At 43.1% G+C, this 26,019-nt stretch overlaps 2 protein-coding genes across 3 annotated transcripts; one reads left to right on the top strand and one right to left on the bottom strand.

The window, feature by feature from the left end:
* Positions 1 to 265: 265 nt before the first annotated feature.
* fbln1 (fibulin 1) lies at positions 266 to 21,079 on the bottom strand. Of its 2 annotated transcripts, XM_061282812.1 has the most exons (17): positions 20,650 to 21,071; positions 17,550 to 17,658; positions 16,200 to 16,329; positions 15,199 to 15,358; positions 14,793 to 14,855; positions 14,626 to 14,712; positions 14,273 to 14,410; positions 14,064 to 14,201; positions 13,802 to 13,945; positions 13,578 to 13,703; positions 13,380 to 13,505; positions 13,149 to 13,268; positions 12,958 to 13,089; positions 12,750 to 12,873; positions 8,392 to 8,537; positions 7,704 to 7,844; positions 266 to 824 (listed from the first exon to the last, which is right to left on the bottom strand). In XM_061282812.1, the coding sequence occupies exons 1-17, from the start codon at positions 20,702 to 20,704 to the stop codon at positions 685 to 687; spliced, it is 2,079 nt and encodes a 692-aa protein (XP_061138796.1). In that variant the 5' UTR covers positions 20,705 to 21,071; the 3' UTR covers positions 266 to 684. The 2 variants fall into 2 exon arrangements, with proteins under 2 accessions (XP_061138796.1, XP_061138797.1); XM_061282813.1 differs by lacking the exons at positions 266 to 824; positions 7,704 to 7,844; positions 8,392 to 8,537 and adding an exon at positions 10,517 to 12,076 and having other exon boundaries at positions 20,650 to 21,079.
* A 2,419-nt stretch (positions 21,080 to 23,498) lies between these two features.
* On the top strand, positions 23,499 to 25,765 carry LOC133156815 (aldo-keto reductase family 1 member D1-like). Its single transcript, XM_061282814.1, has 9 exons — positions 23,499 to 24,024; positions 24,105 to 24,272; positions 24,343 to 24,459; positions 24,564 to 24,641; positions 24,757 to 24,879; positions 24,982 to 25,091; positions 25,220 to 25,385; positions 25,512 to 25,594; positions 25,661 to 25,765. The coding sequence occupies exons 1-9, from the start codon at positions 23,932 to 23,934 to the stop codon at positions 25,701 to 25,703; spliced, it is 981 nt and encodes a 326-aa protein (XP_061138798.1). The 5' UTR covers positions 23,499 to 23,931; the 3' UTR covers positions 25,704 to 25,765.
* Positions 25,766 to 26,019: the final 254 nt, after the last annotated feature.

Raw genomic sequence — 26,019 nt, 5'->3', positions numbered from 1 at the left:
AATTCCGACAATTGCGCAAGCTGTAAAGTTTTCAGATGTGAAGTCACCCCGAGGGCACCACGCACATTTGTTCCTATCATCCGTTTAAGGCTGGAATGGAAGTAATATTGGAGAACTTGAGAAACTTGATACGTCCTGAAGACCCATACCATTTGCGTATGGACAGTTTTGAGTCTTCAATTCTTCCAAAAACACTTGTTTGTTAGAATTTGGTAGAAAACAAGTTTACACAGAAAGGCCACAGTTGAGATCATAGAGGCAAAACTGTATGTAAAATAATGTTTATTCTTTAGACAAAAAAAACAAGAAACAAACACAACATAGCGGAAAGTGAATGATATACAAAACAAAGTGTGTAATGTAACATTAACAGCCTTTCAAAGACATGCACTTTCTGTATTTTTTTAAGTTCTGGATGTCTCACTCGTGTAGACTCCTGTTTCATTTTGATAGCATAAACTTTCGTCTTCCATAGCTCAGTTTTGCCAGATGCAACACAGAAGTGCGACTCGGGCTGAGCGTGTCATCAAACCAAAGCGTGGCAGCTGGTAGCGTTTCAACACAGAAACTGTCACAAGTAATTAAAAGCTTGAAACTCGCCTCCTCCCCAACACTGACTTAAGCATTGATACGTTTAACCATGTATTCAGTGTTGACAGCAAATCAACTCAGGGAGGGGAACTCTCAGAACCAGAACTCCGACACAAAGACGTAAACGTTGATGATGTTCTGACCCGAGTCCCCCTGGGCTGTCAGGTTCCGCATAGACAGTTTGAGTCTTGTCGTCAACGGGCCGACCAGCGACTTGACCTGCCGGACGACTCCTAGAACAGACAAAAACAAATAAAATGAGAATAACCACAATGCTTCGAGAACAATGTTTATGGTGTGCAAATAAGTTTGTAATATTATCAATATTACAAAAATAAACTTGTAATGTTACAGAATGAAGTTAGCAAGGAAACTTTGCAACGGTGGAGGTGTTCTTACAAAGTCGGTGGCACCAATGATTTCCATGGGCCTTCAAAGACACTGTGTTGTTGTTTGTGCAGGGAAGAAGTTGCTTTGGAAGACTTGTGTAACGCGCATTTCACGCATTTCAAGTGTCGACAAGAAGTGTCGGCTGGGGAAGCCATCTTGATTTATTTTATTGTTGCCTGGAATGGAGTTTGGAGAGCGAGTAAGCGCGGTCGAGACTGACGTGGTTTGGACCATCCGTGCTGAAAATGGAGCTCCCTGGCGAGGAGGAAAAGAGGAGGAAAGGCAACGTGGGTGGTGTTGCGACTGGAGAATTGGGGGGTTACTATATCAAGAAGAAACTTTGCTGTATGGAGATCAAGTTTAGGGACCGAGCCTTGTTGTGAAGTGTAAAAAAACAATGAGCGACAAGAAAATAAAGTATTCTTGCTTTCTTGAACTCAAATACATACACATCTTTTTTTAAAGAATAACAAATATATGCCCATGAGTATTGTTAATTCTGTCTACATTGTTTCGACCAATAAAAGTTTGCGCATTTTTCCCATGCATTGAAAATTACATCAGGAAAAAATTCCATTGCCTGACGCAAATATTACGTATTACTTTTATTATATTATAGAAACGTAATGGGCTAGAAACAAGTCATCGGGACGAAAATCATCTGAAAAAGTTCACTTGCATATCTAATTTTTAAAAAAAAATGGTTGGCCGGTGTTTTTACGACTTCTCACTTGACACGGGGCTTTGGCATCATCTTGTGGCATCTTAGGGCGTTTCACGAAGAGCACAAAACACCAGTCGGACATTTTTTTGTTTTTATTTTACCTATAGCTGAGGATGGGTAAAATTAATATTATGTGAGTGGCGCAGCTTGACAGCAGAAGCCATCACACACTATTTCTCCTCTCTCTCCTGTTCCCCTCTCTTCTCTTCCCGAGGGGGCACCATCACTGTGGCCCACCAGGGCAAATGAGTCCCATGTGTGTATGACTGAGGGGAGCGGTCGCAGTCACGCGATACAGCTGTGGAGGCACTCCTCCGGGGATTCATCTTGAACTGGAAGAACGAGGCAAAGCTGGCGGAACTGCTGTCTCTACCACTCTGAAACTTTTTTTTTCGCTCGAGGCTCAGGGGGTTCTGGGGGTACTCAAAAGAATGCAGAAGATTCCTATGATAAGCAGTGTGAGCGGTGTGGATTGGGGCCAATGCCTACCAGGGTTACCCCCGTGTTTTTCTGTTTTGGAATGACGTTGCCGTGGTAGCATGAGTGAGATTTTGTTGTTTCCAAAGTGTCAGAACCGTTTATAAAATAAAAGGAAAAAAAATCCCAACGATGGAGTAAGATATCAAATTTTGATCCAGAAAATTGTTGGCCATATAAGCCGGTCGAGGCACGCAATGTTATGGTCGGAAAGATTCTGTGTAGAAGTCATGCAATTGGGGTTGGGATTGATATCATGTCCCAAGGGGGGATCGGTGTTCAGGTTAGGATTTAGGGGTTAAGGTTAGCAAAAGTGATGTTCCTATGTGTGAGAGTTTGTCTCAGGTTGAGTCTTGGGGTTTGATGGTTTAGGTTTGTGTCAGGGTTTAGTATTAAGGTGAATGAATATACGGCGCCTTAAGGAGTTTCCAATTAACAAGTAAATCACCAAAGACAAAAAGTGGTATACAATTTTCCAGAATTCTTCGGACCAGCCAAAACTGGGATATATGTATTTTGTACTTCTGTGCAGTAGTCAAGTTGTCAAAGTAATGTAAAGCTCAACATAGTGGGCCCTTAGGGATGGATGGATGGATGGATGGATGAGTAGTGAAGTCCTACTACATGGACAGACGGGAAGGTCAGGCTGTCCAAACACGACCACTCCAAAGAGGAGGCGGGATTTTTTTTTTTTTTCGTTTTCTGGAAGGGTAAAGGCTGGTGTATGCGGTGCGATATTTTCAGCTCAATTGAACGTGAGTCAGAGTTACACATCTCTCAAACGGCCCATATGTCACTTTTGGACGGCATTGCTCACTAGGGAGTGACGTCACCCAAACGTAGCCGAGTGGGGGAATCGCTCGCTTCTTTTCTTGGCACTTGTGGGCCGCAGCAGCTGAGATGATAAAACAAGCGCCGTTATGTTTGACCGCAACTTTTGTACCCCTGCAAGTGACCTTTGGAAAAGCAAAGACCCTCAAGGGGAGGTGCAAAAAATAAACTGATGAGCTGAAAGCTTGACTTCACTACACGGTTCAAGCCTTATATCATCATCGCCTTTATAAATACGTCTTCAGAAATATACACAGACTGCAGCAGCACCATCTGATTAGATCTAGTCTAAAAGTTGTGCTGCACATTACGACTTTACAAAGAACATTCCTAATCACTAGTGAGTAAATTGTGTCCAAATAAAAATAGTTTCATAGAATTATGAGTCAACGTAGAAGAAAATGTCCCCATTTTGAGGAATGGATTAACTAAACATGTAAATCAAATGAGAAAAATGTGCCTGATGAATGACCCCATGCCACGCGGTGAGCGATACGTCTCGTAACTGACTACATTGAATGCAAGTATCTGCTTTGTTATCACTTCATCTTTACGCTGAAGTCAAGGGACCACCCAAGGGAGGAATTGTCTTGTTGTTAAAGGCTGCCTTGTTGGGAGGATAGGGCCCAGTGCTAATCTCCGTTTAGGCAGACAGGTTATTCCTTCAGAGCTTGGCGCTCTCTGGCGGGCCGGCCGGCCGTTTTCTTGTCATGATTCATACCCGAAACGACACGCAGAATAGGTCGAGTTACCGCGCCTTATCTTCGCGGCTGTCCTCGACTCCTCATCAGAGCGACCGCGAGTCTGCGCCGCAATTTCCAGCCGCTCTGAAGTAGTTATGTCTCACACAGGAGGCTCACATTCCACCGGACGCTGCCGACTACCTGCACAGAGACAAACTGTCCGCTTCCCTTTTCATTCACCTCGCCGTCCGTTTTGCCGGCTGCCAGCGCCGCCGCCGTATGGCTAGCCCCGTTTCATCTCCGCGTAGCTTCCGAAACCGCACATGTACATTCCCACTTGCATTGCAAAAATGAAGGGAATTTTACTGTGGCTTGATAAATGTGCAGTGCCACTTTTGCCTCAAAAGAGTACAAACGTTGCATTGTCCCTTCCAAGACTTCCTGCATTGAGGAAAAAAAAAAAAAATTAAAACGCAGCGGTTGAGTAATGATACATACAAGCCCTTCCATTACAAATAATTACTCATGAAGAGGAGTCATTCCAGGAATGACTAACCTCCCCTGTTTGGCTTTGCTTGGGTTCACTCATGATGAAGAGGATGAAAATGGACTCGTTCTGGTGCAAATGACCCTCCACACATCTTTGATTGATGGATAAAATCTTGCTGAAAGAATACTTGGCCAGAACTTGAGCGCGACGCTGATCCCCAAAATGTATGAAAGACATTCTGTGTAAGACACTAAACCATCAGACATGACAGCCGGGTGCTTCGGGTTTTCACTTAAGGAACCAATTCTCAGAGGGAAAGAAGTTCAGCGACCGGATCCAGACATGAAGAACAAACACCCAAGGTCTGATTTAGTAAGGTCCCAAATCTCCCAAAGGTTCTACACCTGAGCACTATATTTCCACGGTTGATTATTAAATCCTGTACTTCTGAGTCAGCATCCCCGTCCACCATTATGTGAATATTACAGGCAGCGCTCAAATATGTGCTTATACGGTAGAATATGTCTAAATACCGCTCTGGGGATTCTATTTTTACTCTGCAATTTGGAGAGACCGGCCCCGACGAGAGGAGGATTAGTGGGAGCTCAGGTGTGTCTGTGTGGTTTACTGCCCTCTCTGTGAGCTACTAAGGCCCCTCACAGAGTTATTGTAGGGGGCCTCCCGGGGAGGTCAAGGGTGGCCAACCACTTACTGTCAATCATCCCATCATCAACTCTGTGCAAACATGCTCCTAATCCACTGTTAGTATGAATAATGCCTTCCTCCACTGTTTGTCTTTCCAAGTATGACGGGCCAGGGATCTTGGCAGTAGGAATGATCTTACAGACCGGAATAGATGAGCGTAGAAACAAGGCAGTAGCGGAGAGTACAAGCACAAGCTAACAAGTCAAACCTCTGCCAAGGCCAAATGCTTAGCAGAAGCACAAAGCAAATATGTTTCTTTATATTGCAGAGTTTGGAGGTTGACTGTACTGCAAAACAGCCAACAATAAATTGAGCTGTAAAGGTCCATGAGCCAGCCTTGGGAAATCCACTTTGAGCTGGATCAGCATTGCGTTCACCTGAACGGTTTTTGTGTGGTTGAGTCCTATTCCGCGGTTGTCATGGGTGTTGTTAAGTGTTTCTAAAAGCTGAAGGGCCTTTTGTGTTTGTACAGATGTCAGGGTCATCATCCCAAAGCGACAGCGCAGGGAGAGCCAGTGATGGATGATGGAGGGCTCCGGAAGAGCGCCGCTGCCGCGCCGACATCCAACGCGTGCGCGCAGCTGACTTGTTTTAAGCAAGTGAGCAGAACAGAAAATCGAAGCCCCGTTTTACGTTAGCGATGAATCCTGGGAATTCCGAATCAGCTCCTTTCGTAGAAACTAAGAAGGATCCAAAAATAACAAATGAAGTAAGCTTGATTTCATGCACTTGTTCATTAGCGGAGCCTCAAAGTCTGCAACGCTCCACCCCCCAACAAGACACTGGAGATACTGGAAACTCAGCTTCCTCAAGCGACACGTCAATGAGTCTCATGGAGTGCTTACGTAACCTACCAAGTGCCAGCTCGCTAAATCAAAGCTACATCCATTCGATCCTTCGTGATGGGCAACTGCTGTCAACATGCTAGAGCTGCATTCAATAAGCGTCCGACGGGGGCCCCGCACAATCAGGCCTTTTATGTGGTCGTCACTTTAAGTGCTCTAATGTTCGGCGAGACACTGAGGCCTCGCTTGGGGGAAACGGAACGATACATCCAACCACATCAAGCTAAGTGCGGAAGATTATTTCTTTTGCGCATCTATTTTCTTTTCCCCCTGCAATTTCCCTTGTCTATTGAATCAAAACCTTTCGCGTTGTAGAGATTATCGCATCCCGAAAAGACGATGCCGTTAAGAGAGTTGCAGCTCATAAAAACTAAATGTTATCCAAATTTTGGGAGAAAATACAACTCGGAAGTAATAAAAGCCTTCTTGACCTGATTATAGTCTTGACATTAAATACCCTGTTAAGTGAAATCAGAGATTTATTTTCAAATACTTGCATGTTATACATGTGTGTATGAGTGACTGTGGAGCACTCAGTTGTGGAGATTTCTTTTGTGGCAGAGTAATGCACTTGGATAAGTGTGTATCTGTTGAATCACTTCTAATTACTTGACTCATTTCTACCACTGCAACGTACAGTTAGCCAGCCAGCTAGCTAGCTATAACTACACTCTACCATGCCACGATTCATTGAACACATCACTGTCGTTATTTCACTTCCTGTCTCTAATGAGCGGTGCGACACACTGACACACCAAGCAAGGTGGTGAGAAGGCCTTTTAGACGGCAACAAGAAGCCAGTTAGCATGTGAGCAAGCAGGTGGTTAGCACCTTTTGTAGCGGGTAGAAAAGACTCGCAATGACACAAGTTAATCCGGCACGTGAGTTGCTAAACATTCAACGTAAAGTACGGTGGCCCCAAAGAGTCGGAAAGTATCAAAACTGAACTATTGTAAAGGTTCACCATAACGCCTGTAGGGGGAGCCGTAAAACTAAAAGTCCTACTTCACTGCTGGTAATACAGGACTCTGTCTTGAGTCAGTTAGCGCACATCTGTTTCTTCACAAGTGTACAAGACACATACATAGTTGTGTGCAGCCACAATAGAGCCTGAACCAGTCACATTCTCTCAAGACAGATGTGCATGCTGACAGGCCGTCCCTCCATCCATCCATCAAGGGGAGGAAGACCCTTTGCTACCCGGGGCGTGCAACTGAGCACACAAAGCAAAACAAACAATGTTCCTAGCAATGTGTCATCCTTGGCTTCATAGCAGCGCCGTCCTTAAGAGGCCGCGGCTCGCTTTAACAGATGGCAAAATAAAAGATGAGCGTGGCCTCCAACAACACAACATCCCTAAAGTGCATCAAAATCAATCTCAAATCTGCAATTCATTATTCTAGTAAATTTTTGGATGGTGAAAGGCAAAAGGGCGAAGGGTGAGCCACTTTGCTCCATTTGAACCACGAGGCTGCGATGCCAAATATTTGGTGAAACATAAAAACCGGCCTTTGTCGACTCACTTCCCCAGTCGCTACGAGGACACTCTCATGGCCACGCGACCGTGATGACAGATACACGATGCCGCCACACTGCAGTGACCGTAACAACCTGTGTCACATGCACTTAAAGTCACATTTACTTTTGTCCCTTCTCAATTGGCACAAGGGTTGGATTTCAACAAAATACGATGGAAAACATTCCAAAAGTTGTCCAAATTTCAAGCAATCAACGACACCAGCTAAAGGACTAAAACGGGTCTTGCTTTTTTGGGGGACTTTTTTTTGTAATAAATTGGTAACATTGAAATGAAAAGAACTCAAAATAGAAGTCTTCTCAGAAAATATCAATTGGTAGTAAATTATAACCACAAAAGCCGGCGTGGATCTTCCTGATTGAATTCCACTTTGGAGATTCGTCTGTAACTGCACAATCCGTTGTGAATAGTTACAACACATGACACTCACCCACATAAACTCCATTCTCCACCCGCTTGATAACGTCAAATGTGTCGTCCAGGTTGCCCTCCAGGATGGTGAACTTGACATCGTAGCTGCCCAGGCGGTAGGAGCCGTAAGCCGGCACGGTGGTTCTTAGGAAAACGATCTCTGTGGCCACGGAGGGAAAAAAACATTTGGGTCTATTACTGAAAGGTCGCAGCAAGGCTCTAAGGGCCTCCAGCTCATCCCCACTTGTAGTTTATGAGCAATGACAAGTTTCCCTCTCATGTTAACACACTCATAAACAGAGTCCACATGCAGGCCAATTGCTGGGTGACGTGGTATGCCAGTGATTGCACTGGTTCCTTATTTCAAGCCAAGATAACATGTAACGCAAACATGCATGCCTAAGAATTATGGAACAGTGACTTTGTAGCAAAAGCGCTTCAATGATTGGCAGTCAGGGGAAAAATAAAATATTAGTCATGACAACAGTGACTCAAGCTTTTTGTCGGGTTCAAATTTCAAAATTGCTATGCTAAGCTAACAAAAAACATGATTTGTTTGTTTCTTATTGGGGTTGGTGTTGATTTTAGTTTTGAATCTACTCGTGAAAACTAGATGCATGCTGCGCTACAGTTCAGTAACTTTCGGATGCGTCGTTCAATTCATGGCGAGCCTTAAACCAACAATTAAAAGTTGGAGCGGTGCGTACCCTCGGGCCTGGTAAACTCTCGGAAGGTGGGTAGAGAGATGAAGGTGTAGGACACGGAGTGCGTGTCATCCAGGATGCAGGCCACGTTGTTAGGCTGGCAGGACTTGACGCACCGTACCGGGTCAGAGCGTTCCAGTCGTGACGATCTGGAGGTCGAAACAAATATTGAACCGCACGAATACATCTAAAGTCGAACATTTTGACCAAAATTTGACTGAAATAAGTTTACATTCTCAACAGGCGTTGACTTATTTTTTTATTCTTCTGGCTGTCAAAAAAATTGCAGAATTTTATTTTATCCAACCATGTCAGTTCATATTAGTTTGAAACAAATTACTTCAAATTCTATTTCAGAAGAAATATACTTGAAATACAAATCCCTCCATAATTTGCCGGGATATATTTTGTTTCACAATTCTAATATGGTTACTTAATGCAGCATCACATACGGAATAAAGCGCATTTAAGAAACTCATGCTGCCATCGATCCACTCAAGCAGGAGATGAATGATGACACTCGCAAAGAATCATCCACGAGAATATTTGGAATCTTGGGGGCATCCCCGGCTTCACATCCCTCTAATCTCTCTGGGAAGATTTATGGGCCAAGGGAATGTTTCGAAAGCCTCCCAAATTGTGACAGACAACTCCCCGGCCTCTCTCCAAATGTGGCTCTCATCCTATTATTTAAAGGTTTGTTTATTTCACAGCCTAATCAGTGACAGGTCGGATTGGGATAGAGTGCCTCGAAGCTAATGCCACCTGAAGTAGTGCTGGGGATATCTTTGTGGAAAAAAAACATATTGAAAAATGTATTTGTAATGTAAATGGTATTTAATAGTCATTTAAAAAGTTAAATGTGTTGAATTATATGTGTGTAGACGGTTTTCATATATACTCGAAGAGTCTACCTCGCAAGTTTAAATACGGTGCACTGCTAATGCTAACGCTTTGCGAAGGAAGAAAGCGAGGTCTCGAATACATGACCTTACAATCAAAAATATTTCCACTGCGTATTGGCTTATGAAAGCAACCAAGTTGCTGTATGAGGTGCAATATCGTGAGTTATGATCCGTGAATGTGCGTTTCTCTTTAGGGGACTTATGGCCCCGTAGGTTTAGGCCGGTTCAGGTTGGTCTGGACTGGGTTGGGCTGGTTTTTCATGGAGAACTTGATTCAAAAGCCCCTGGACAAGACAGCCAGCCACCAGCGGGTAGGGGCTTGTAATTAGCAATTAGCGGCCGGTTCCAAGTTTTGCTACAGTCCGTGCCAAACCCACAAAATGTTCTTGCCTTTTACACCAACACGGGTTGAGCTGCAGCGAGACCCGAGCGGGGCTCTCTGGAGAACGCTGTGGAAGCTCTTTTGAGGTGGCGAGATGAATTGATGAGAAGATAATGACCGAGGATGAACCGCCCTTTTACGCATGCACGGTCAAATTCAGGCGAGCGGGCTAATTTCAGCGTCTTTTTAACGACTTTACGTCTGTTTGTCCACATGCGGATGCTAACGTGCTTTTGTATGAGTGTTCCCGATCTTTACGTGGAAACCCCCCCGATACTTGCAGACCAGAAAGAAAAACAAGACTTTCTTGGACGGAACTCCTCTGGTCAAGCCTCAGGCCTTTTTTATTATTTTTGGTAATTATTATTTATAGCTGCTAACTTGATAACGTCCCAACACAAACACGGCAGGGCATCATTCATTTGGAGCGCAGCGATGTTGCTGGACCGCAAATTGTCCAGATCCCAGAGTCCTATAACTCAAAAGTCAAAACGGAAGACATTAAATAAAAATAAAAAATGTCCCGTGCACCACTAGCTTTTTATTTTAGGGATATCCCGTGCCCCTGTTCGGAAACAAGGACGTGATGCGTAACGGCATCTGAATTTACACTTTTTCTAAGCCACATTTACTGTATATGTACAGTGTAAGTCCAGAACTTTCAAACTTCGACTAAATTGTTTTTCAGTCAAAATATGCCTTAAATGGACACATTTCACAAGTAGCTGGTGAACAATTTTTCAAAAAAGAAGCTTCAAACTGTTGTATAGCACTCCCGCTTAAATTTTACTGTGAAGCTAAATGTAAAGATAATTACATGTATTTAATCAAGCAACACAACTTTGTCTTGCAAAAGTCCAATAGCTTTAATGCTAACATACAAAGCAAAATGCTTGCAGGAGGACTCATGATACTAACATCAATGTCTCGGTAGCCAAGCAACGATTGTTACGGTTGAATACGAACAATACTCTGTGATTTAAAGTTTACGTCAATTAGTTTCATGTTGAACTTCGGTGACTGTTAAAAATGTGTCATATTTATTATTACCCATCCTCAATTTTAACGAGTGTTCACTTGTGTTTATATGCTTAAATGACAGATAAGAATGTTCACATTTTGCCTGGACAGTTCATTAAGATTTTAGGATGGCATCTGAAAAATCCAAAATAATGCAGTCCCGTGTGACTGTTAATATAGCTATATGTATTTTTACAATGTATTTTCACTTGATGAATTGTGTCTGTGTGATTTGGCGTGGTTGCTTTGCTGTGTTTAATTTAATCCGACGTCATCACAAAGGAGCGCGTTTTACTTGCCTTATGTCTGTTTTATTACAAAACTGCTCAGCCAACACATAAAAAAAGAATCAAGTACTATAAATCATCAGACTTTTAACATGGGACCAATAGTCAAAGCACTCCATATTGAAGACTAAACAGGCCATCTTGCTTTTAGGATTTACCCTAACTTAGTGCGCCACCTAGCTGCTATCTCTGTGCCCTGCCTCCGACATCATACATTCAATAGGACCCACTATTTAAGAATTATATAGGCAGCAAAATATACAATTGTAGGCTATTGTTGTGCACATAAATGTTTTAATACTTTTTGGGAAAATGATTGCTTAGTTATGTTATTCTTTCCTTCTAATATTTTCACAATCATCATTCCCTTTAACTTTAAGAAAATTTAGGAATAAAACTAATGGCAAAATCACTTTTGGGCCGAGGGGGATAAGAATTCAACTATATTATCTGTTTATAACCATTTATACCCTCATATTTCTTAAACTATTAGAAATGATTATTTTTCTGCCATAAAATTAAAACTATGATCTTCTTCTTGTAAAATAAGTGTTTTCTCTGCAAACTATGACCATTATTCAATAAAGGCCTTTTGGGGTGGTAATTTACAACTCTATTCTTGTAAAATCAAGACTACTTAAATTGAAGGAAATGACTTCATTCTCTGACGACAGCTTAGTAAAGATAAGACCTCCCGAGCGAGCTACCCTCTTTATTCGAGGTCCGGATTGTAAACGACGCGGGGCTCGTTCTCAGTGACGAAAACCAACACTTTGGCCAAGTACGTGCTGAGCGTGCCGTAGCGACGCAGGCCCAGCTCCACGGAGAGCTCAAAGTCCTGCGGGCCGTTGAAAAGCCTCGCCACGGACAAGATGCCGCCGCCGGCGACTTGCTCGGCCTTGAAGAAACCGCCCTCGTTGCCCGAGGTGACGGCGATGCGGATGTCGTCGCCCGGCACCGTGTGGGAGGGGCCCATGCGGAAGATGTTGGTGAAGACGGGGATGTTGGTAGGGAAGGTGAGATGGTAGTAGGTTATTCTCAGCGGCATGGCCAGGCACTCGACAGACTCATTGCAAAGCAAGCGTTCACATCGACTGTGAAGAGAGAGAGAGGTGGGGGGCACGAGGAAGGATAGACAGAACAAGCAGAGAGAGAAAAAGAAACAATGTGAATAAAATGTGCCGTGCATGGCATGCAGTGGTGGGCAGCCTTGCACCTGAGAGCGGGTTCAAGGTGAGCTCATGCAGGTTCATGACTGATGACAACAGACTCGTGGTGATTAGATTGCATTGACATTATGCATGAAAAATGTCGAACGGAAATCATGCTCTGTAGACCTAATAATAAATCATACAAATTGCAAATAAACCATGATTACTTGTATAATGTTGGCTAAATGCTAAAAATGCTAATCTAGTTATTTTAGAATATTTTGAAAAGACAAATGGTAATAAAAATTGCAAGCAATATCTCCGTTTTTTTTTTTAAATGAAGACATTTTGTAATTTAAGTAAAAGCAAAATTTGTTTTCGCGGGCCACGTAAAATGATGAGGCGGGCCGTATCTGGCCCCCCCGGGCCTTGAGTTTAACACCTATGGTATATACATATAATGGTATTTTGTGCACCATCCGCCAACTCACATTAGCCACTCGTAGTCAGGACTCTCAAACATCTAAATATGTGGGTAATGTTAAAAATTATCAAGTTAAACTTTAAAGGCACAAAATACCCTTTCAGAACGAAAATTCAAACTTTGTTCACTTACGTATCCCCGACCCGGCGGTAGTTGTTTGGACATTCAAAAGACAGGCAACGGAATCCGCCCTGCACGTTGAAGCAAGTTTGGTTCTCTACGCATGTGTGTGTCCCTGCCACGCATTCATCAATATCTAGGAGAAAATGATTCAAAATGATTAAAAGCTGGATGGATCGTTACCGTGACCTCTTTTCTCGTGTATGTTTGCTTGAATGACCTTGGCAGCTGCGCCCGTTGGCTGCTAGGGTGTAGCCGCTAACGGGGCAGGAGCAGTGGAAGCTTCCGGGGGTGTTGTGGCAGCGGTACGAGCAGATGTGGCCTCCGGTGGGCAGGGCGCATTCGTCGATGTCTATGTTTCAAGCAAAACATTTGAAATGCCCTGAATACGGCAGGTGTACAAATTTTTACCTTCACACGTCACCCCGTCGGTGTCACTGAGCTGGTAACCACGGCGACAGTAACACTGGTATGAGCCGTACACGTTGGCGCATTCTTGACTGCACGGGTTACTCTCGCACTCGTTTAAATCTACCAAGACAAAAATGCAGACACATCCGGCATCGACAAAGTTGATTATTTAGCATATTTGCAATTTAGCATAGCCATGAAAGTCTCGAATAAATAAATAGATTTCACTACCATCGCAGTTCCTGCCATCCCTGGACAGCTTGAAGCCAGTGGTGCAGCTGCATTTGTAGGAGCCCGGTGTGTTGTCACACTTGTGTGCGCAGAGGCGTCCGGGGTAGTGCCTGCATTCGTTAAGATCTACAACAGAACCGCATGTCATGGTGTGACTTTGACTGGCGCGCAACTTGCTTGTCATCTCTTCCTGCTTACCTTCACAGAGGCGACTTATGCTGTTGAAGTTGTAGCCGCTGTCGCACTGGCAGTGGTAGGAGCCCATTGTGTTGATGCAGCCGTGACCCGAGCACACCGTTTCGGGGCCTTTGCACTCGTCAATGTCTTAAACGTACAAAAGCAAATTGAAGCAGCTAAAAGATTGCTTCGCAAACAAAGCCAAACTCGTCCATTCCAGTCTTAGTACGCAGTGACGGTCGTACCGATGCAACGTGTGCCGTCATCGTTGAGGTGGTAGCCCCTCCCGCAGTTGACGGAGTTCCTCTGGCAGATGTACGAGCCCGATGTGTTGATGCAAACCTGACCCCTTTGGCATGGGGCCGTCTGGCTGACACATTCATTGATATCTGCGACATACACATATGACATTACGGTCATAAACCACCATTCAAGTGACCTATCACCCTCTTAATGTTATTGTTATTATGACATTATTTGTATAATTCAGTAGAACATAACACTCACCAATGCAGTTTCCCAGTGCATCCTGAATAAAACCAGCACCACATTTGACCTTGGGAAGACAACGGAATGAACCCTGGGTGTTTTGGCATTCAAACTCCGGGCCGCAGTTATGGATGCCTGCCTCGCATTCGTTGATATCTGCGGAGATAAATATTTAGTACAAGCGTCCACGCAACACGGACAAATAAACCCCTGTGCGCACGACGGACCTTTGCAGTTGTTGTTATCGGTCAGTTCGTAGCCGGTTCCGCAGCTGACTTCTCTCTGGCAGCGGAAGGAACCCTCGGTGTTGATGCAGCGCTCGCCCACTCGGCAGTTGCTGGCGCCCAGCAAACACTCGTTAATGTCTGTGTGATTCATAGAGGGAGGAACTTTGAAATGCTGATTAGGTGGTGGAAGAAATAAAACAACTAGCGGCATCTTAGCACCTATGTTGAGCTCAGTGGAGGAGCTAAACTAATTTAAAAAAAAAAATTTGATTAAAAATTAAAGTCTAATCCAGACCGTTTGTCCATTTTTTTAAAAACAAGCTTCATATATTAAAAAAAAAAAAACTTCTTACCCTCACAGGTCTTTCCATCTGGCTTCAGTTTGTAGCCTTTGAAGCAGCCACAGGTATCATTACTCTCACAATTCTGAGCGCATTTACCTAAAAAAAAAAAAACAGTCGATGATATTCCATTAGTCCATCCAGTTGTTTAAAAATATTGAAATGATTGTATACTTCACCATTGCACGGATCATTCAAGACCGGCTTGTTTCCAGTGTCCGTGGTTCCGTCTTTGTTCGGCACTGCGAGAGTTCAAGCATTTTTATTTAGTACCTAGAGGCCCTAGTCAAACACAGATTCTGAAAAAAAATACTTTCCTAAGCATAAAACGTATTTTTCAATAAAACTCACAAACATTTAAGATGTACAGTAATGTTTTCATGGGATAAAAAAAATATACTTAATATACTTAAATCAACTATATCAATAAAAAGCATGTACTTTAGCATATTATTGAGATAAACCCTTCCCAGACAAGAGTGAAGCTTCACTTCACGGCAATGACACTTTACGTCCACTAGAGAGCAGTATAGTGCAATGTTAGATTTGTACTTCTTTAGTTGACATGCATTTTCTTGTACCCACATTCAGTCTGCACCGTGGGCACCGTCTGATTGTTAGGCACCGCGTCCACGCAGCAGGCACGATACACCAGGCCACACTGGTAGCCTAAAGACAGGCTGTGGTCACATGGGAGTCCCTGTTCCTGGCCCGTCTTGCCCAGGAGGCAGCAGTCGCAACACATCTGACAGTCGCACAAAACAGATACAAGCACGTTCAAGACTAATAGAGCTCAAGATACTGGGGGGAAACGAGCATGACGAGACTTGTCACTGGACGATGTGCTTGCCAATGCATCTTCGTTAGGACGTTGTGCTGAATGTCATTGTGACCCACATTTATTGTGTCGTGCCAGACAGACAACAAACCAAACTGAGTGTCAGACAGAAAACTGCTATTAAGTCAAGATGAGTTGAGATCATTCTTTCTAGTTGAAGGCTTAATCCATGAGTCATTAGCAATCTGGTCATTAGGTGTGTTTTGTGGATTGCAGAGTCTCAATACCACCGCTATCACATCACCGTTTTACAAAATAGTGTAAAAACCACAATCCAACAATGTGTGGTATTACGGAAAGAGATTGGCATTTTGTGTATTTGGCATCATTTCTAAACCAAGACTCATTATTAACCCTTAATGCCTCTCCAAACAGCTCCAAGCCTCGAAACTACAATTTCTTTTGGAGCTGTTTACGATCATCTAGTCACGTGACAAGAATTTAAAAACTTTTTATAAGATACATCGTACTAACCAGAGATGCTGATTTAGTCAAGGATAAAATAACATTTTTAAAGTTAAAAGTTAAAGTCCGTTTTGCTTGAGTCTGTAAGCTAGCTCATGCATGCTGCGCTAGAAAGTCAGGACAATCCTGCTCGTGCTGCTATGAATTTCCAATTGTATCCACCTCATACAAATGCTTGAAATCGAGTTTATATGTCTGTAAAAAAATGTCGAGATTTATTTGAAGCTGACTGAACATGTTTCGAGTGATACCTAAATACCTTTGAAACCCTGAATGCACAAACCTTGGTGGTCTTGGTCTCACAGGTGTTGGAGAACAAGGAATCGCATGCTCCTTGGTCTTTGGCTACAGTAATGCCGGTGGTGCACATGTTGTCTTCAAGCACTGCGACGCAGCACTGCTCCTGCACGGTCCTGTTAGGATAAAGAACCGTCGTCTCAAAACATCAACGATCAAGACGTCAACCAAATCCTTTCCTGAATCCACCTCTGCATGTCCTTACTCATCACGGCTTTTTAGAAGCATCCGTCTTGTTATAACAGCGCGCCCGAGCCAAGCACTTCCACATAAACATTGTTTCTTCCTGCAAATCATTGGACGGGATGACTAACAGTTTCCAAAAGATTGGAGTCAGTTACATCACTTGAGGCAAAGTGGTGCCATGATTCGGGAAACTTTCCATGGAAATTAATGGAAAGACAATGAGGAAGTTAACGCAAGTTTTTGCAATCCCTTAGTGTCACAATCCCATGCGATTGTTCAATCCAGCCTGGTTTGCCAAGTTTCCAGCAGTTTTGGAATACCAAACCAATCCATAAACCGAGTAGAGTTGATCACGTATGGACATTTCAGGACCGTATTCATCCAATATAAAAGCATTCTGGAAATGGAGATGCCAGATCAGAGGCAAAGAAGACCGAAGAGGAGATTTATGGATGTGGTGAGGGGCGATAAGCTAGCATCGGAGCAGAAGATGCAAAAGACAGGACGAGCTGGAAGGCTGAACCAAGCGAGAGAATGCTTTTTGACTCGGTGGAAAGATTTTCTCTTCCAACAATATCCATACAAACATTCGTTTGGGGAGATGTAAAGCTAATGACCAAGTTTCTTGTCTACCTCCCTCGCAAACAGATTGTCTCGTCGTGATTAGTGAACTTTGCCTGTGGATCTCTGTGGGCTTTTACAAGAAAAGGAGCTTAACCGCCCACATAAATGCACCTCCACGTTAACAGCCTTTTAAGGGCACAACAGTGTCCTCACCCTTTCTTCACCTCCGAGTTCCTGTTACTCCATCCTCCATCCACGCTGGGTTTCACCTCCGAGGTATTTCCTGAGGTTGTAATCACCCCCTCACCCCATTCTAGTGCCTCCTCCCCCCTCACAAACCTCTGCCCATTTTCCCCTCTATAATTAAGACAAATTTTCAGATCACTTAAGGTGGCGTGTTGGCCTCAGGTTACTACCACACATGTTATTAACTCATCATTGTTAGCTTGCAGGAAGGAAGTGATGTGGCTGCACACTTAAGAGAGCAAGGCAAAGCAAGTTGATTTTAAAAGCCTGCAGATATATCTTCCGGGATAATAAAAAATAGATCGTATCGATCAGAAGAAGCAGCGGAGCTCAGGTTTACCTGCACGTTGGGGACTCGGAGATGAGCGGCAGAGTGGAACAGGCTTGGTTATCGTTGGCACGGTTCTGGCCATCTTTGCAGCAGTCTTCTATAGAGATCTGCGGAACTCCTTAACATGGGAACAGATAGACTTTTTCGTATGGATGATCCAATTTTAAGGGCATCACAGAGCTTACTGAGCACATATGGACAAGAACGATGGAGCTGGACGGTGGTCTCCAAGTGGCCACTTCACAGTTTTGTCTAGTGCCATGTGAAGGATGAACAGTGTGCTTCTCATGCACCGGATTTAAACAAAATGAGAGGAATCAAGTGGGCTGTGTTCATGCCCACAACGGCGCACATCTATAATGTTTAGATCCACCAGAATTTGGGTTGTCGAGCCACTATGGACATCCTGCGGTCCAGTCGACAATCATCCATCGCAATCATTCTCTTGCCGGTGCTTTGCGTAATTGCGTAAGTGTATCGAGCTGCTCTGCCAAAACTATTCCACATTTTGGCAGAGAGACTCGACATACTCCTGTCTGCTGCTTTAAACACTGACCAGTGCACCAAATTGTTAAACAATAAGCCCCCCTCAAGAGAGTTACTCTGTAATTCTCAAAAAGACCTGTTGTGAGACTGCTTGCACGTGTTGAAATACCGGGAATAGTGCTTGTGAAAGAGTTCATCTGTCCGGAGACACGTTGATGAGTGCTTTATGATGTCTGGTCACAGATAATAAGTCAGGTCAGGTAGGGAGGACGACAAGTCTCTGGAAGAGCAGCACTCTTGTTGTCGTGGATTTAAAGCTTTGTCCCGAGAGGGGGAGCTGGATTTTTGTGTGTGCATTCATCAAAATGAGCTCACAGCTTGGAGGAACATTTACTGCTAAAACCTGGAGGAACATTTAGAGTGAGCACCATTCAGCAACTCATTAACGAACAATTACTTATACAGGTAAGATGGCCGACTGTCGGAAACAGATGCCCGTACGACCTCGGTACATGATCCGGATGAATCAGTACGAGCCTTATTCTATACTGTGAGCCCAATTTATACCGTGTACCCCTTAGTGCAAAGGTGTCAAACTCATTTTTTGTTGCGGGCCACATCGGAGTTATGGATTCCCACGTGGGGCTATTGATGACTTAAATAGAATGAATGTGTGTGGATATGATCACATACATACAACATAATTTTTCAATTTGTTTTGAAATTGGGATTATAGCAAAAAAGAAATGTTGCATATATCTCATTGTTATTAAAAGGAAAGACAATTTAGAATTTTGGTATTTTAGCAAGAAACATTGAGTTGACACTTGTGATTTTAATTTTGCGGGCCACATAAAATGATGTGGCGGGCCGAATCTGGCCCCCGGGCCTTGAGTTTGACACGGGTGCCTTAGTGGCAAACATTTCAAAAGATGATGCAAGATGATTAATAAGAGTAATAGCTTGTTGCTCAACTAGCTAGCTACTAGTAGTGGGGTCCATCACAAGCGTCACCTCTGTAGTAACGACGGCCCTTTTTTGACCTCTCACTTTGTCATTCGGTGCTTAACGCGCAGCTTTTACTCGGACAACGCTGATTTTAACGTCCTACAAACGTCGCGCAAAGCAGTAAAAGTCAAGCAAAACATTACATTAGCAAGCTGAACAATAAGCTGTAAGAAGCCCATAAAAGATCTTGGAATGAACACATTGGCGGGTAGTAAGCTTTTTCAATTTGTGCCTGTCAAAAAGAAATGAAATACTGAAATGTTTTGTATTCATCTAATATGTTTTATAATTTCTGCGTGGAAAACCCTGCAGCAGACAAAAAAGGTAGTGTAGAAGTTTTGTAGTCTGCCAAGCAAAATCTATCAAACGGTAATTAAAATGATTTCCATTCGGAGTTGACATCCAAGGAGGAGGGCCGTTCATTATGCCGACTAGAAGAAGAAGAAAAACTAATCCAATTATCTTTCCCACCAGGGGCCACTGTAAGTGTTTTCCAAATTATAGTCATAGTTGGCATTCCAAGACCACCGCTGTCTCGGACGCTTAAACCCCGAAATTGAAAGAACAGAAGTAGCCCCTTTTTTTTTTTTTTTTTTTTATCAGAACGAGGCAAAGCAGACGCGCTGCTGTCGTAATGTATTGTCGGCTGATTTCCATCTCGAATCAGACGAGCCATGCGGGGCTGTTCTTTTTTCTTTTGGCAGGGTTGGACTTTGTCTAGACGCCTCATGTAAACAAGACTTAATGAGACCACTGGAGCACCGACATCCAACAGGCAGACATTGTAAGCCGTCCATCCATCTATTAGTGGAGGAACTGCCGATACAATGCCGTTTAAAAATGTTTTGTCCATCGAAATTCCAATGTTGGAGATGTTCTAGCAAGTGTCCAAGGCGTCCATTGTTGCTGCCAGACTACAAATACAATTTTCTGAAAAAAATCCTTCTCAAAGTTTAAAATGCTCAAACACAAGTTTCCCGAAAGGAGGATTTGGTGCCCCCTAAAGCCACATCTCATCTCACATTTCCCCGACTGTGAAAGTGGCCCCATGTGCTCGTTTGCCAGACGCGTCATTCCTTGATGAGCTCCCATATAAATTACTTACTCATCCCTGTCTAGACCACTGATTAACTTTTTGCAATCATAACACTTTACCCAAAATGCAAATAAACAAAAACATGTTGACATAATACATGAATAAATTAAGTCAGTGATGTAGATCACATTCAGCATCTTATTACAGATATAAAAAAATGGATTGACTCAACGATAAAATTTGCACCTGCGTCACACTTAAAAAAAAAAAAAAAGTTCTGGCATCTTCATCACATTTTGATGATGGGAGTTGTTTTGATTTTTGAAAGTTTTTATTGATAAAATAAAGATGTCCTCATTTTGTAGTTTAAACAGTCTCTCATAATGGAAAGAAGCAAACAAAAATGTGAGCAAAAATATCATTTGAAAATACATGCCTATAAGCCATTTAGAAAAAGGATGGATTGATGGATGCAAGTTGCTGCCCACCCCTGAAAAATGTTTATCAAAACTCTCATTGCATTGTAAATCCCTCCCCAAAAAAGTGAAGCATCAGTTGGAAACTTTGAATGAAACTTACCTTGACCCAGGACGACTCCCAGCAACGAAGTGAGCACAGCAATCCACAGCCCCATGAGGTGAGAAGGAGAAAGCCACTCAAGAAATATTCAGGTGGTTTTAAAAATAAAGTTCAAATTGAAACAATAAATGCTTGTGCTTCTTTTACGATGGAAAAAAAAAAAGATGCAGGGTGATGCAGAGCAGTCGTGTCTGTCTGCAGGAGTGAGCGTCTACTGAATGACTACATGCAAGCGGGCTGGACCCAAACACCCACTCCACCACTCCTCTCCTCTCTTCTTCAACGCCGGGAAACTGCTGCGTAACATTGCATTGCTATGACTGCATGAATGTCGTAATTGAATACCTGCTGTGATATCTTTCAAAGCAACATAACTCAAATGCTAAAGTAGCTCATGATGAATGACTAAAATGTCATCAGAAAAAATCAATACACAAATAAGATAGATATCCGAAAATCTACTTATATCTTCTGCGGTTGGGAGTTAGGGTAAAAAAAAAAAAAGACAGGAACTTTTGCTTCATCCGGGGCGGGGCGCCCCCTACTGCTCTCAGACGTATCTTTTTTGCAAGTTAGAGATACACACTACACGCTATTTACTAATAATCATCACTAATTCAAGTACATATTTATTCATTGAGAAATTCATTTCTTGTATCATGTCTGCTCACTCATTGGTTGACTAAATTCATTATCGTGTCACCTTTATGTTTACACAGCTTTAGCAAATGACAAAAATAAACACAAATGCTAACTAGAGCCTGACAACTTTAATAGTAGTAATAGTAGCTAATAGTTGATTTTAATTGTTGATTTTTATTTTTTTGCATTAACACAACATAAGACAAAAGTAATAGCATCCAAACGCTGCCACCACAACCCCCTTGAAAAAAGAAAATCGGCAAAAATCGTATGGATTTTCTTTGTTCTGTAAAGTGGTTGCTGATTAAAATAATAAATAAGCAAAATAAAAGTCACTTATTATTTTATTGCTGCTGTGCTAGCTCTTGATACTAAACATGACAGTTTCCACTTTGTTGCAGTGTTGCGTCCCCCTCCCCTTCTTTTTTTCCCCTCAACCTTCTCCTAAAAAAATAATCGTGACACAACAGAAGTAGTAGCAAGCCTGACGCTGCTCACTTTTCCTTCTATTTATTGAAATCTGCAGCTGTAGCAAAGTAAATATGGCACACGTAACAAAGTATCAAGCCCAAAAATGGTGAAACGATTCGCACGTGCACTCACACATGCACGCCAGGATCTGGCAGCAGGGGGAAAATAGAATTGCTCAGCCACATTTTAAACATTTTGTACCAACTACTGGCCCTCTGCAAATTCAATCAGCCTGCTCGACTGGCTCTGGGAACTGTGACAGCGAGAGGCCGGGCGGGCGATCGGCTAATCGCAGCCACATGTCTCTGCCGCCGCTCTCGACATCTCACTCAGGTTTTGATATCGGGACGCCGCAAATAGCAGCAAAAAAAAAACCTCATCGAGCAGTCCCAAAGGATGTGATGGACCTTATGTGACCTTAACAACAAAGCCCATCCCGATTCCTAATCTTATCTTTTCCTCAAGAGGCTTCAGAGTCACATCGGTATTGTAAATGAGATGCAGCACATGAGTGCCAGGCTTCCATCATTTGGAGCAACTTTGCGTGCCTGTTAGCTCGCAATCTAGCCAGAAATCAGCAGGGTGAGCTGACCTCCGAGCTCCTGGCCGGAGGAAATCGGCCGAGGTCGCATTCAAACAGCGTCGATCTGGCCGGCGGGGGTGCGCCGGCGTCGCTTTGAAGCTCAACAAAGCTTGTCTTGCCACGTTTGTGTCAGTCGGCCGATAGCAAAGACCCCCCCGGTGGTGTTGCGCAAACACTTGAGGGGGAACTTGTTAGAAAGGGAACGAGGCGTTAAATTGCTGTTTACAAAGCAGACGTTGACGTCAAATCAACTTTTGCCAGATTTGCGGTGTTTGGATAGCTGGTGTTTTTGTCCTCAAGGGTCTGATGTGAAACTACTATGTGGGAGTATTATTACATTTCTTTTGATGATACTGGCGTGTAATAATTGCGTCTACCTTGAGCCAATTTCACACGGAGAAACTGCAACGTCAGCGTTTGCGTTTTACACAAAACTCAGTCCGCATCCTGCCTGAACATAATTGGTGTTATAAAAAAAAAAATTAGAGGGAAGGGCCCGACCGGTTTGCCGATGACGATTTTTGATGATAAAAAATACCGATTATCGATTAATTTGACGATTATCTTGACAAATATTAAATGCATAAAATAACTGCATTTTAATGCAAACAAATATGGCTGACGACTATGTCTTATGTCACTCGTGATGATCGATAGTTTCCTGGTGTTTTAATTCCACTTTTGGCGCATATTGAGAGTGATAAACAGAAAATGTTACCACATTCAAGCAAACCCTAAATGGCTCGAACAATTGTTGCTCAAGTAATAAAAAGTAGCCCGACATCATATTGCGCATTTACCAAATATGAACCTGATGTGCGCGTCTGTGGCAGCATAGTTCTTTTTTGTTCGCTTCTCTTTATAAAAAGCAGCCTCTTATTGTCACTTAGCTCCAGTATTTCGAAAGGGGGGGATAATACAAGTATGAAACTTCGCAGGCAGATGGTACCGCTTGGATTTGTTTTCCGTCGTAGAACTGCAAATTGTGTCAGACAACAGAGAGGGCTCGTAAACTTTCCACTGGTTAAACATGACACACTTGCGATCCGATATACGATCTGGACCAAATTTACAAGCATACATGTCTCACTAAAATCAGATTAATAGAGCATCACTTTGTTGCTTCACACGGTGAGAACAGCTTGGTCCCATCTTTATTTTTGGTTTTGTTTCCACGTCAGTGTTCTTCTTTGAGTCGGAACAAAAACATACTCTGAGCTAGACTAAACAACCTGACTGGGGAGATACCATTACATGGTTTTAGCAAGTGTTGGCTGCGACTCCGCCGCTTTTATTTTCAAGCCCTCAACGAGTGAAATTATGATCCAAGTCTTGAAAGACAAATTGTACAAGAATGTGAATTAATTCGTCTACTCCCCATAGCCACTAGAGAGCGTATTTCCCAGCTATAACACGCTATCAACATTTTCACTGCGTAAGCACCAATAAAGTTCAACCTTATCGTGTGTGCAAACAAGCACACGGGAGTTCAAGGTAGGGTTCAAAGTTCGTCCGCCCGCACTCAATCGACTTTTAGGGGCTAGAACTGCGCACGTCTTAATGGACACGCACGAGCAAGCAAGACAATGAACCTGACTGCAGAGAACCACAGGATTGCTCTCAGAGATGGGAACCAAATCCCGTTGCTGGGATTGGGCACATACGGAGACCCTCGGACGGTGAGGACAGCTGGGTGTTTGGATTTTTGCTAACAAGCCAGAAGCTCTCAAATGTTCCTTTTTTCTCCCTCTCCACCTAGACACCAAAAGGAATAGCTTTGGATTGTGTCAAGCAGGCCATCGATGTGGGCTACAGGCACTTTGATGGAGCTTTGGTGTATTTTAATGAGCATGAGGTGGGACAAGCCATCAGGGAAAAGATTGCCGATGGAACTGTGAGAAGAGAGGACATCTTTTACTGCGGCAAGGTAATTTTAGTACATGCTGTTAATTTTTTTTCTCATCAAAACATGTTATGTATGTCATGTAATTTTCCAGCTTTGGAATACCTTTCATCCACCAAAGCTAGTGAGACCAACTTTGGAGAAGACCCTGAAGGCACTAAAACTGGACTATGTGGATCTCTACATTATCGAACTTCCAATGGCCTTTAAGGTTGCGAGCACACGTGCCTTTGAATGCATGCCGAAAGTCACTGCATTACCTGCGCAATCAAAAAGAACCAATACAATGGTAAAAGGCCTTTGATCGCTTTTCAGCCCGGGAATGATTTCTATCCCAAAGACCAGAATGGAAAGTACATCTACCACCACACAGATCTTTGTGCCACTTGGGAGGTATTGAATCGAGTTCATTTAATTATTGTTACCTTGCATTAATTCATGTTCAGAATGTGTATGTATATTCCTCTTCAGAAGTTCTATCAGTTGGTATTGATTATTTCCTGTTTAGGCTTTAGAGGCGTGTGTAGACGCAGGCCTTGTCAAATCTCTGGGAGTGTCCAACTTCAACCGCAGACAACTCGAATTGATTCTCAACAAACCCGGCCTCAAGCACAAGCCCGTATCAAATCAGGTGCTACAAAAATAATCTTTTTTTTTTTTTTTTCTGTTTCACGTTATTGAAGTTGGACTTCTCTGCTCATTCAGAAAAACCAACCTGTGTCTTGTTGGCCAGGTGGAATGTCATCCTTACTTCACACAGCCCAAACTTCTGGACTATTGTCGTCAAAATGACATTGTTATTGTCGGCTACTGTCCGCTCGGTTCCTCCAGAGATGCATCGTGGTATGTGGAGAGATGTTTTATTGCCAGCACAAATATGAACATGAGTGGAGAAAAGCTGGTCGTCATCCCTCGCTTGTTTTGTTTTCGACCGATTCTGCGTCTTTTGTGAGCTGCATTTTCTAAAACAGGGTCAATCTGAAATGTCCTCCCATGTTGGAGGACGAGCTGCTCGTGTCCATCGGGAAGAAGTACAACAAGAGCAGCGCTCAGGTGGCTCTGCGCTTCAACGTCCAACGAGGAGTGGTGGTCATTCCCAAGAGCTTCAACCCACAGCGGATCAAACATAACTTCCAGGTCTGTGCAAACTTGGCAGCAATACTTTGACCTAAACATGTCTTATGCAAAACGTATCATCAACATTTGGAAGACAGACGACATTGAAGTCACCTTTGAACGGGCGATTCAACTCTTTCATTCCAGATATTTGATTTTTCACTCACCGAAGAAGAAATGAAAGCAATCGAAGGGCTCAACAAGAACATTCGTTTTGTGGAGCTGCTCATGTAAGAAGCTTTGACTTTGTACTCTTTCATCGTCTGGAGTTACATGTGTGTGTTGTCATGACACAGGTGGAGCGACCATCCGGAGTACCCGTTTCATGATGAATACTAAATATCATCACTTTAACAGTGTTGCTCGATTGGAATTAAACAATGGACGACAACTTGTTGGCATTGTGATGTGTGAGTTTGATCAATCTTTGAGATCCTGTTCTAGTCAAAAAATGAGACAAACGTTGCGATGTCAGTCAAACACGAGGAGCAGCACAACGTCAAAGCATAAAATAATACTTAGTGTTTCATTTGTCATATTTTATTCATTCATGCATTTATGCATCACTATATGTTTTCAAGACACGCTACGTTCACGTAGAATGCTTTTTTTTCATTAAAATGCTTTTTTTTTTTAATGTGTTGCTGAAGGGTCT

This window comes from Syngnathus typhle, linkage group LG7 (genome assembly GCF_033458585.1).
Source record: "Syngnathus typhle isolate RoL2023-S1 ecotype Sweden linkage group LG7, RoL_Styp_1.0, whole genome shotgun sequence".
Taxonomy (NCBI): domain Eukaryota; kingdom Metazoa; phylum Chordata; class Actinopteri; order Syngnathiformes; family Syngnathidae; genus Syngnathus; species Syngnathus typhle.
The sequence above is the reverse complement of the archived record's forward strand: the minus strand, read 5'-3'. Positions and strand labels throughout refer to the sequence as shown.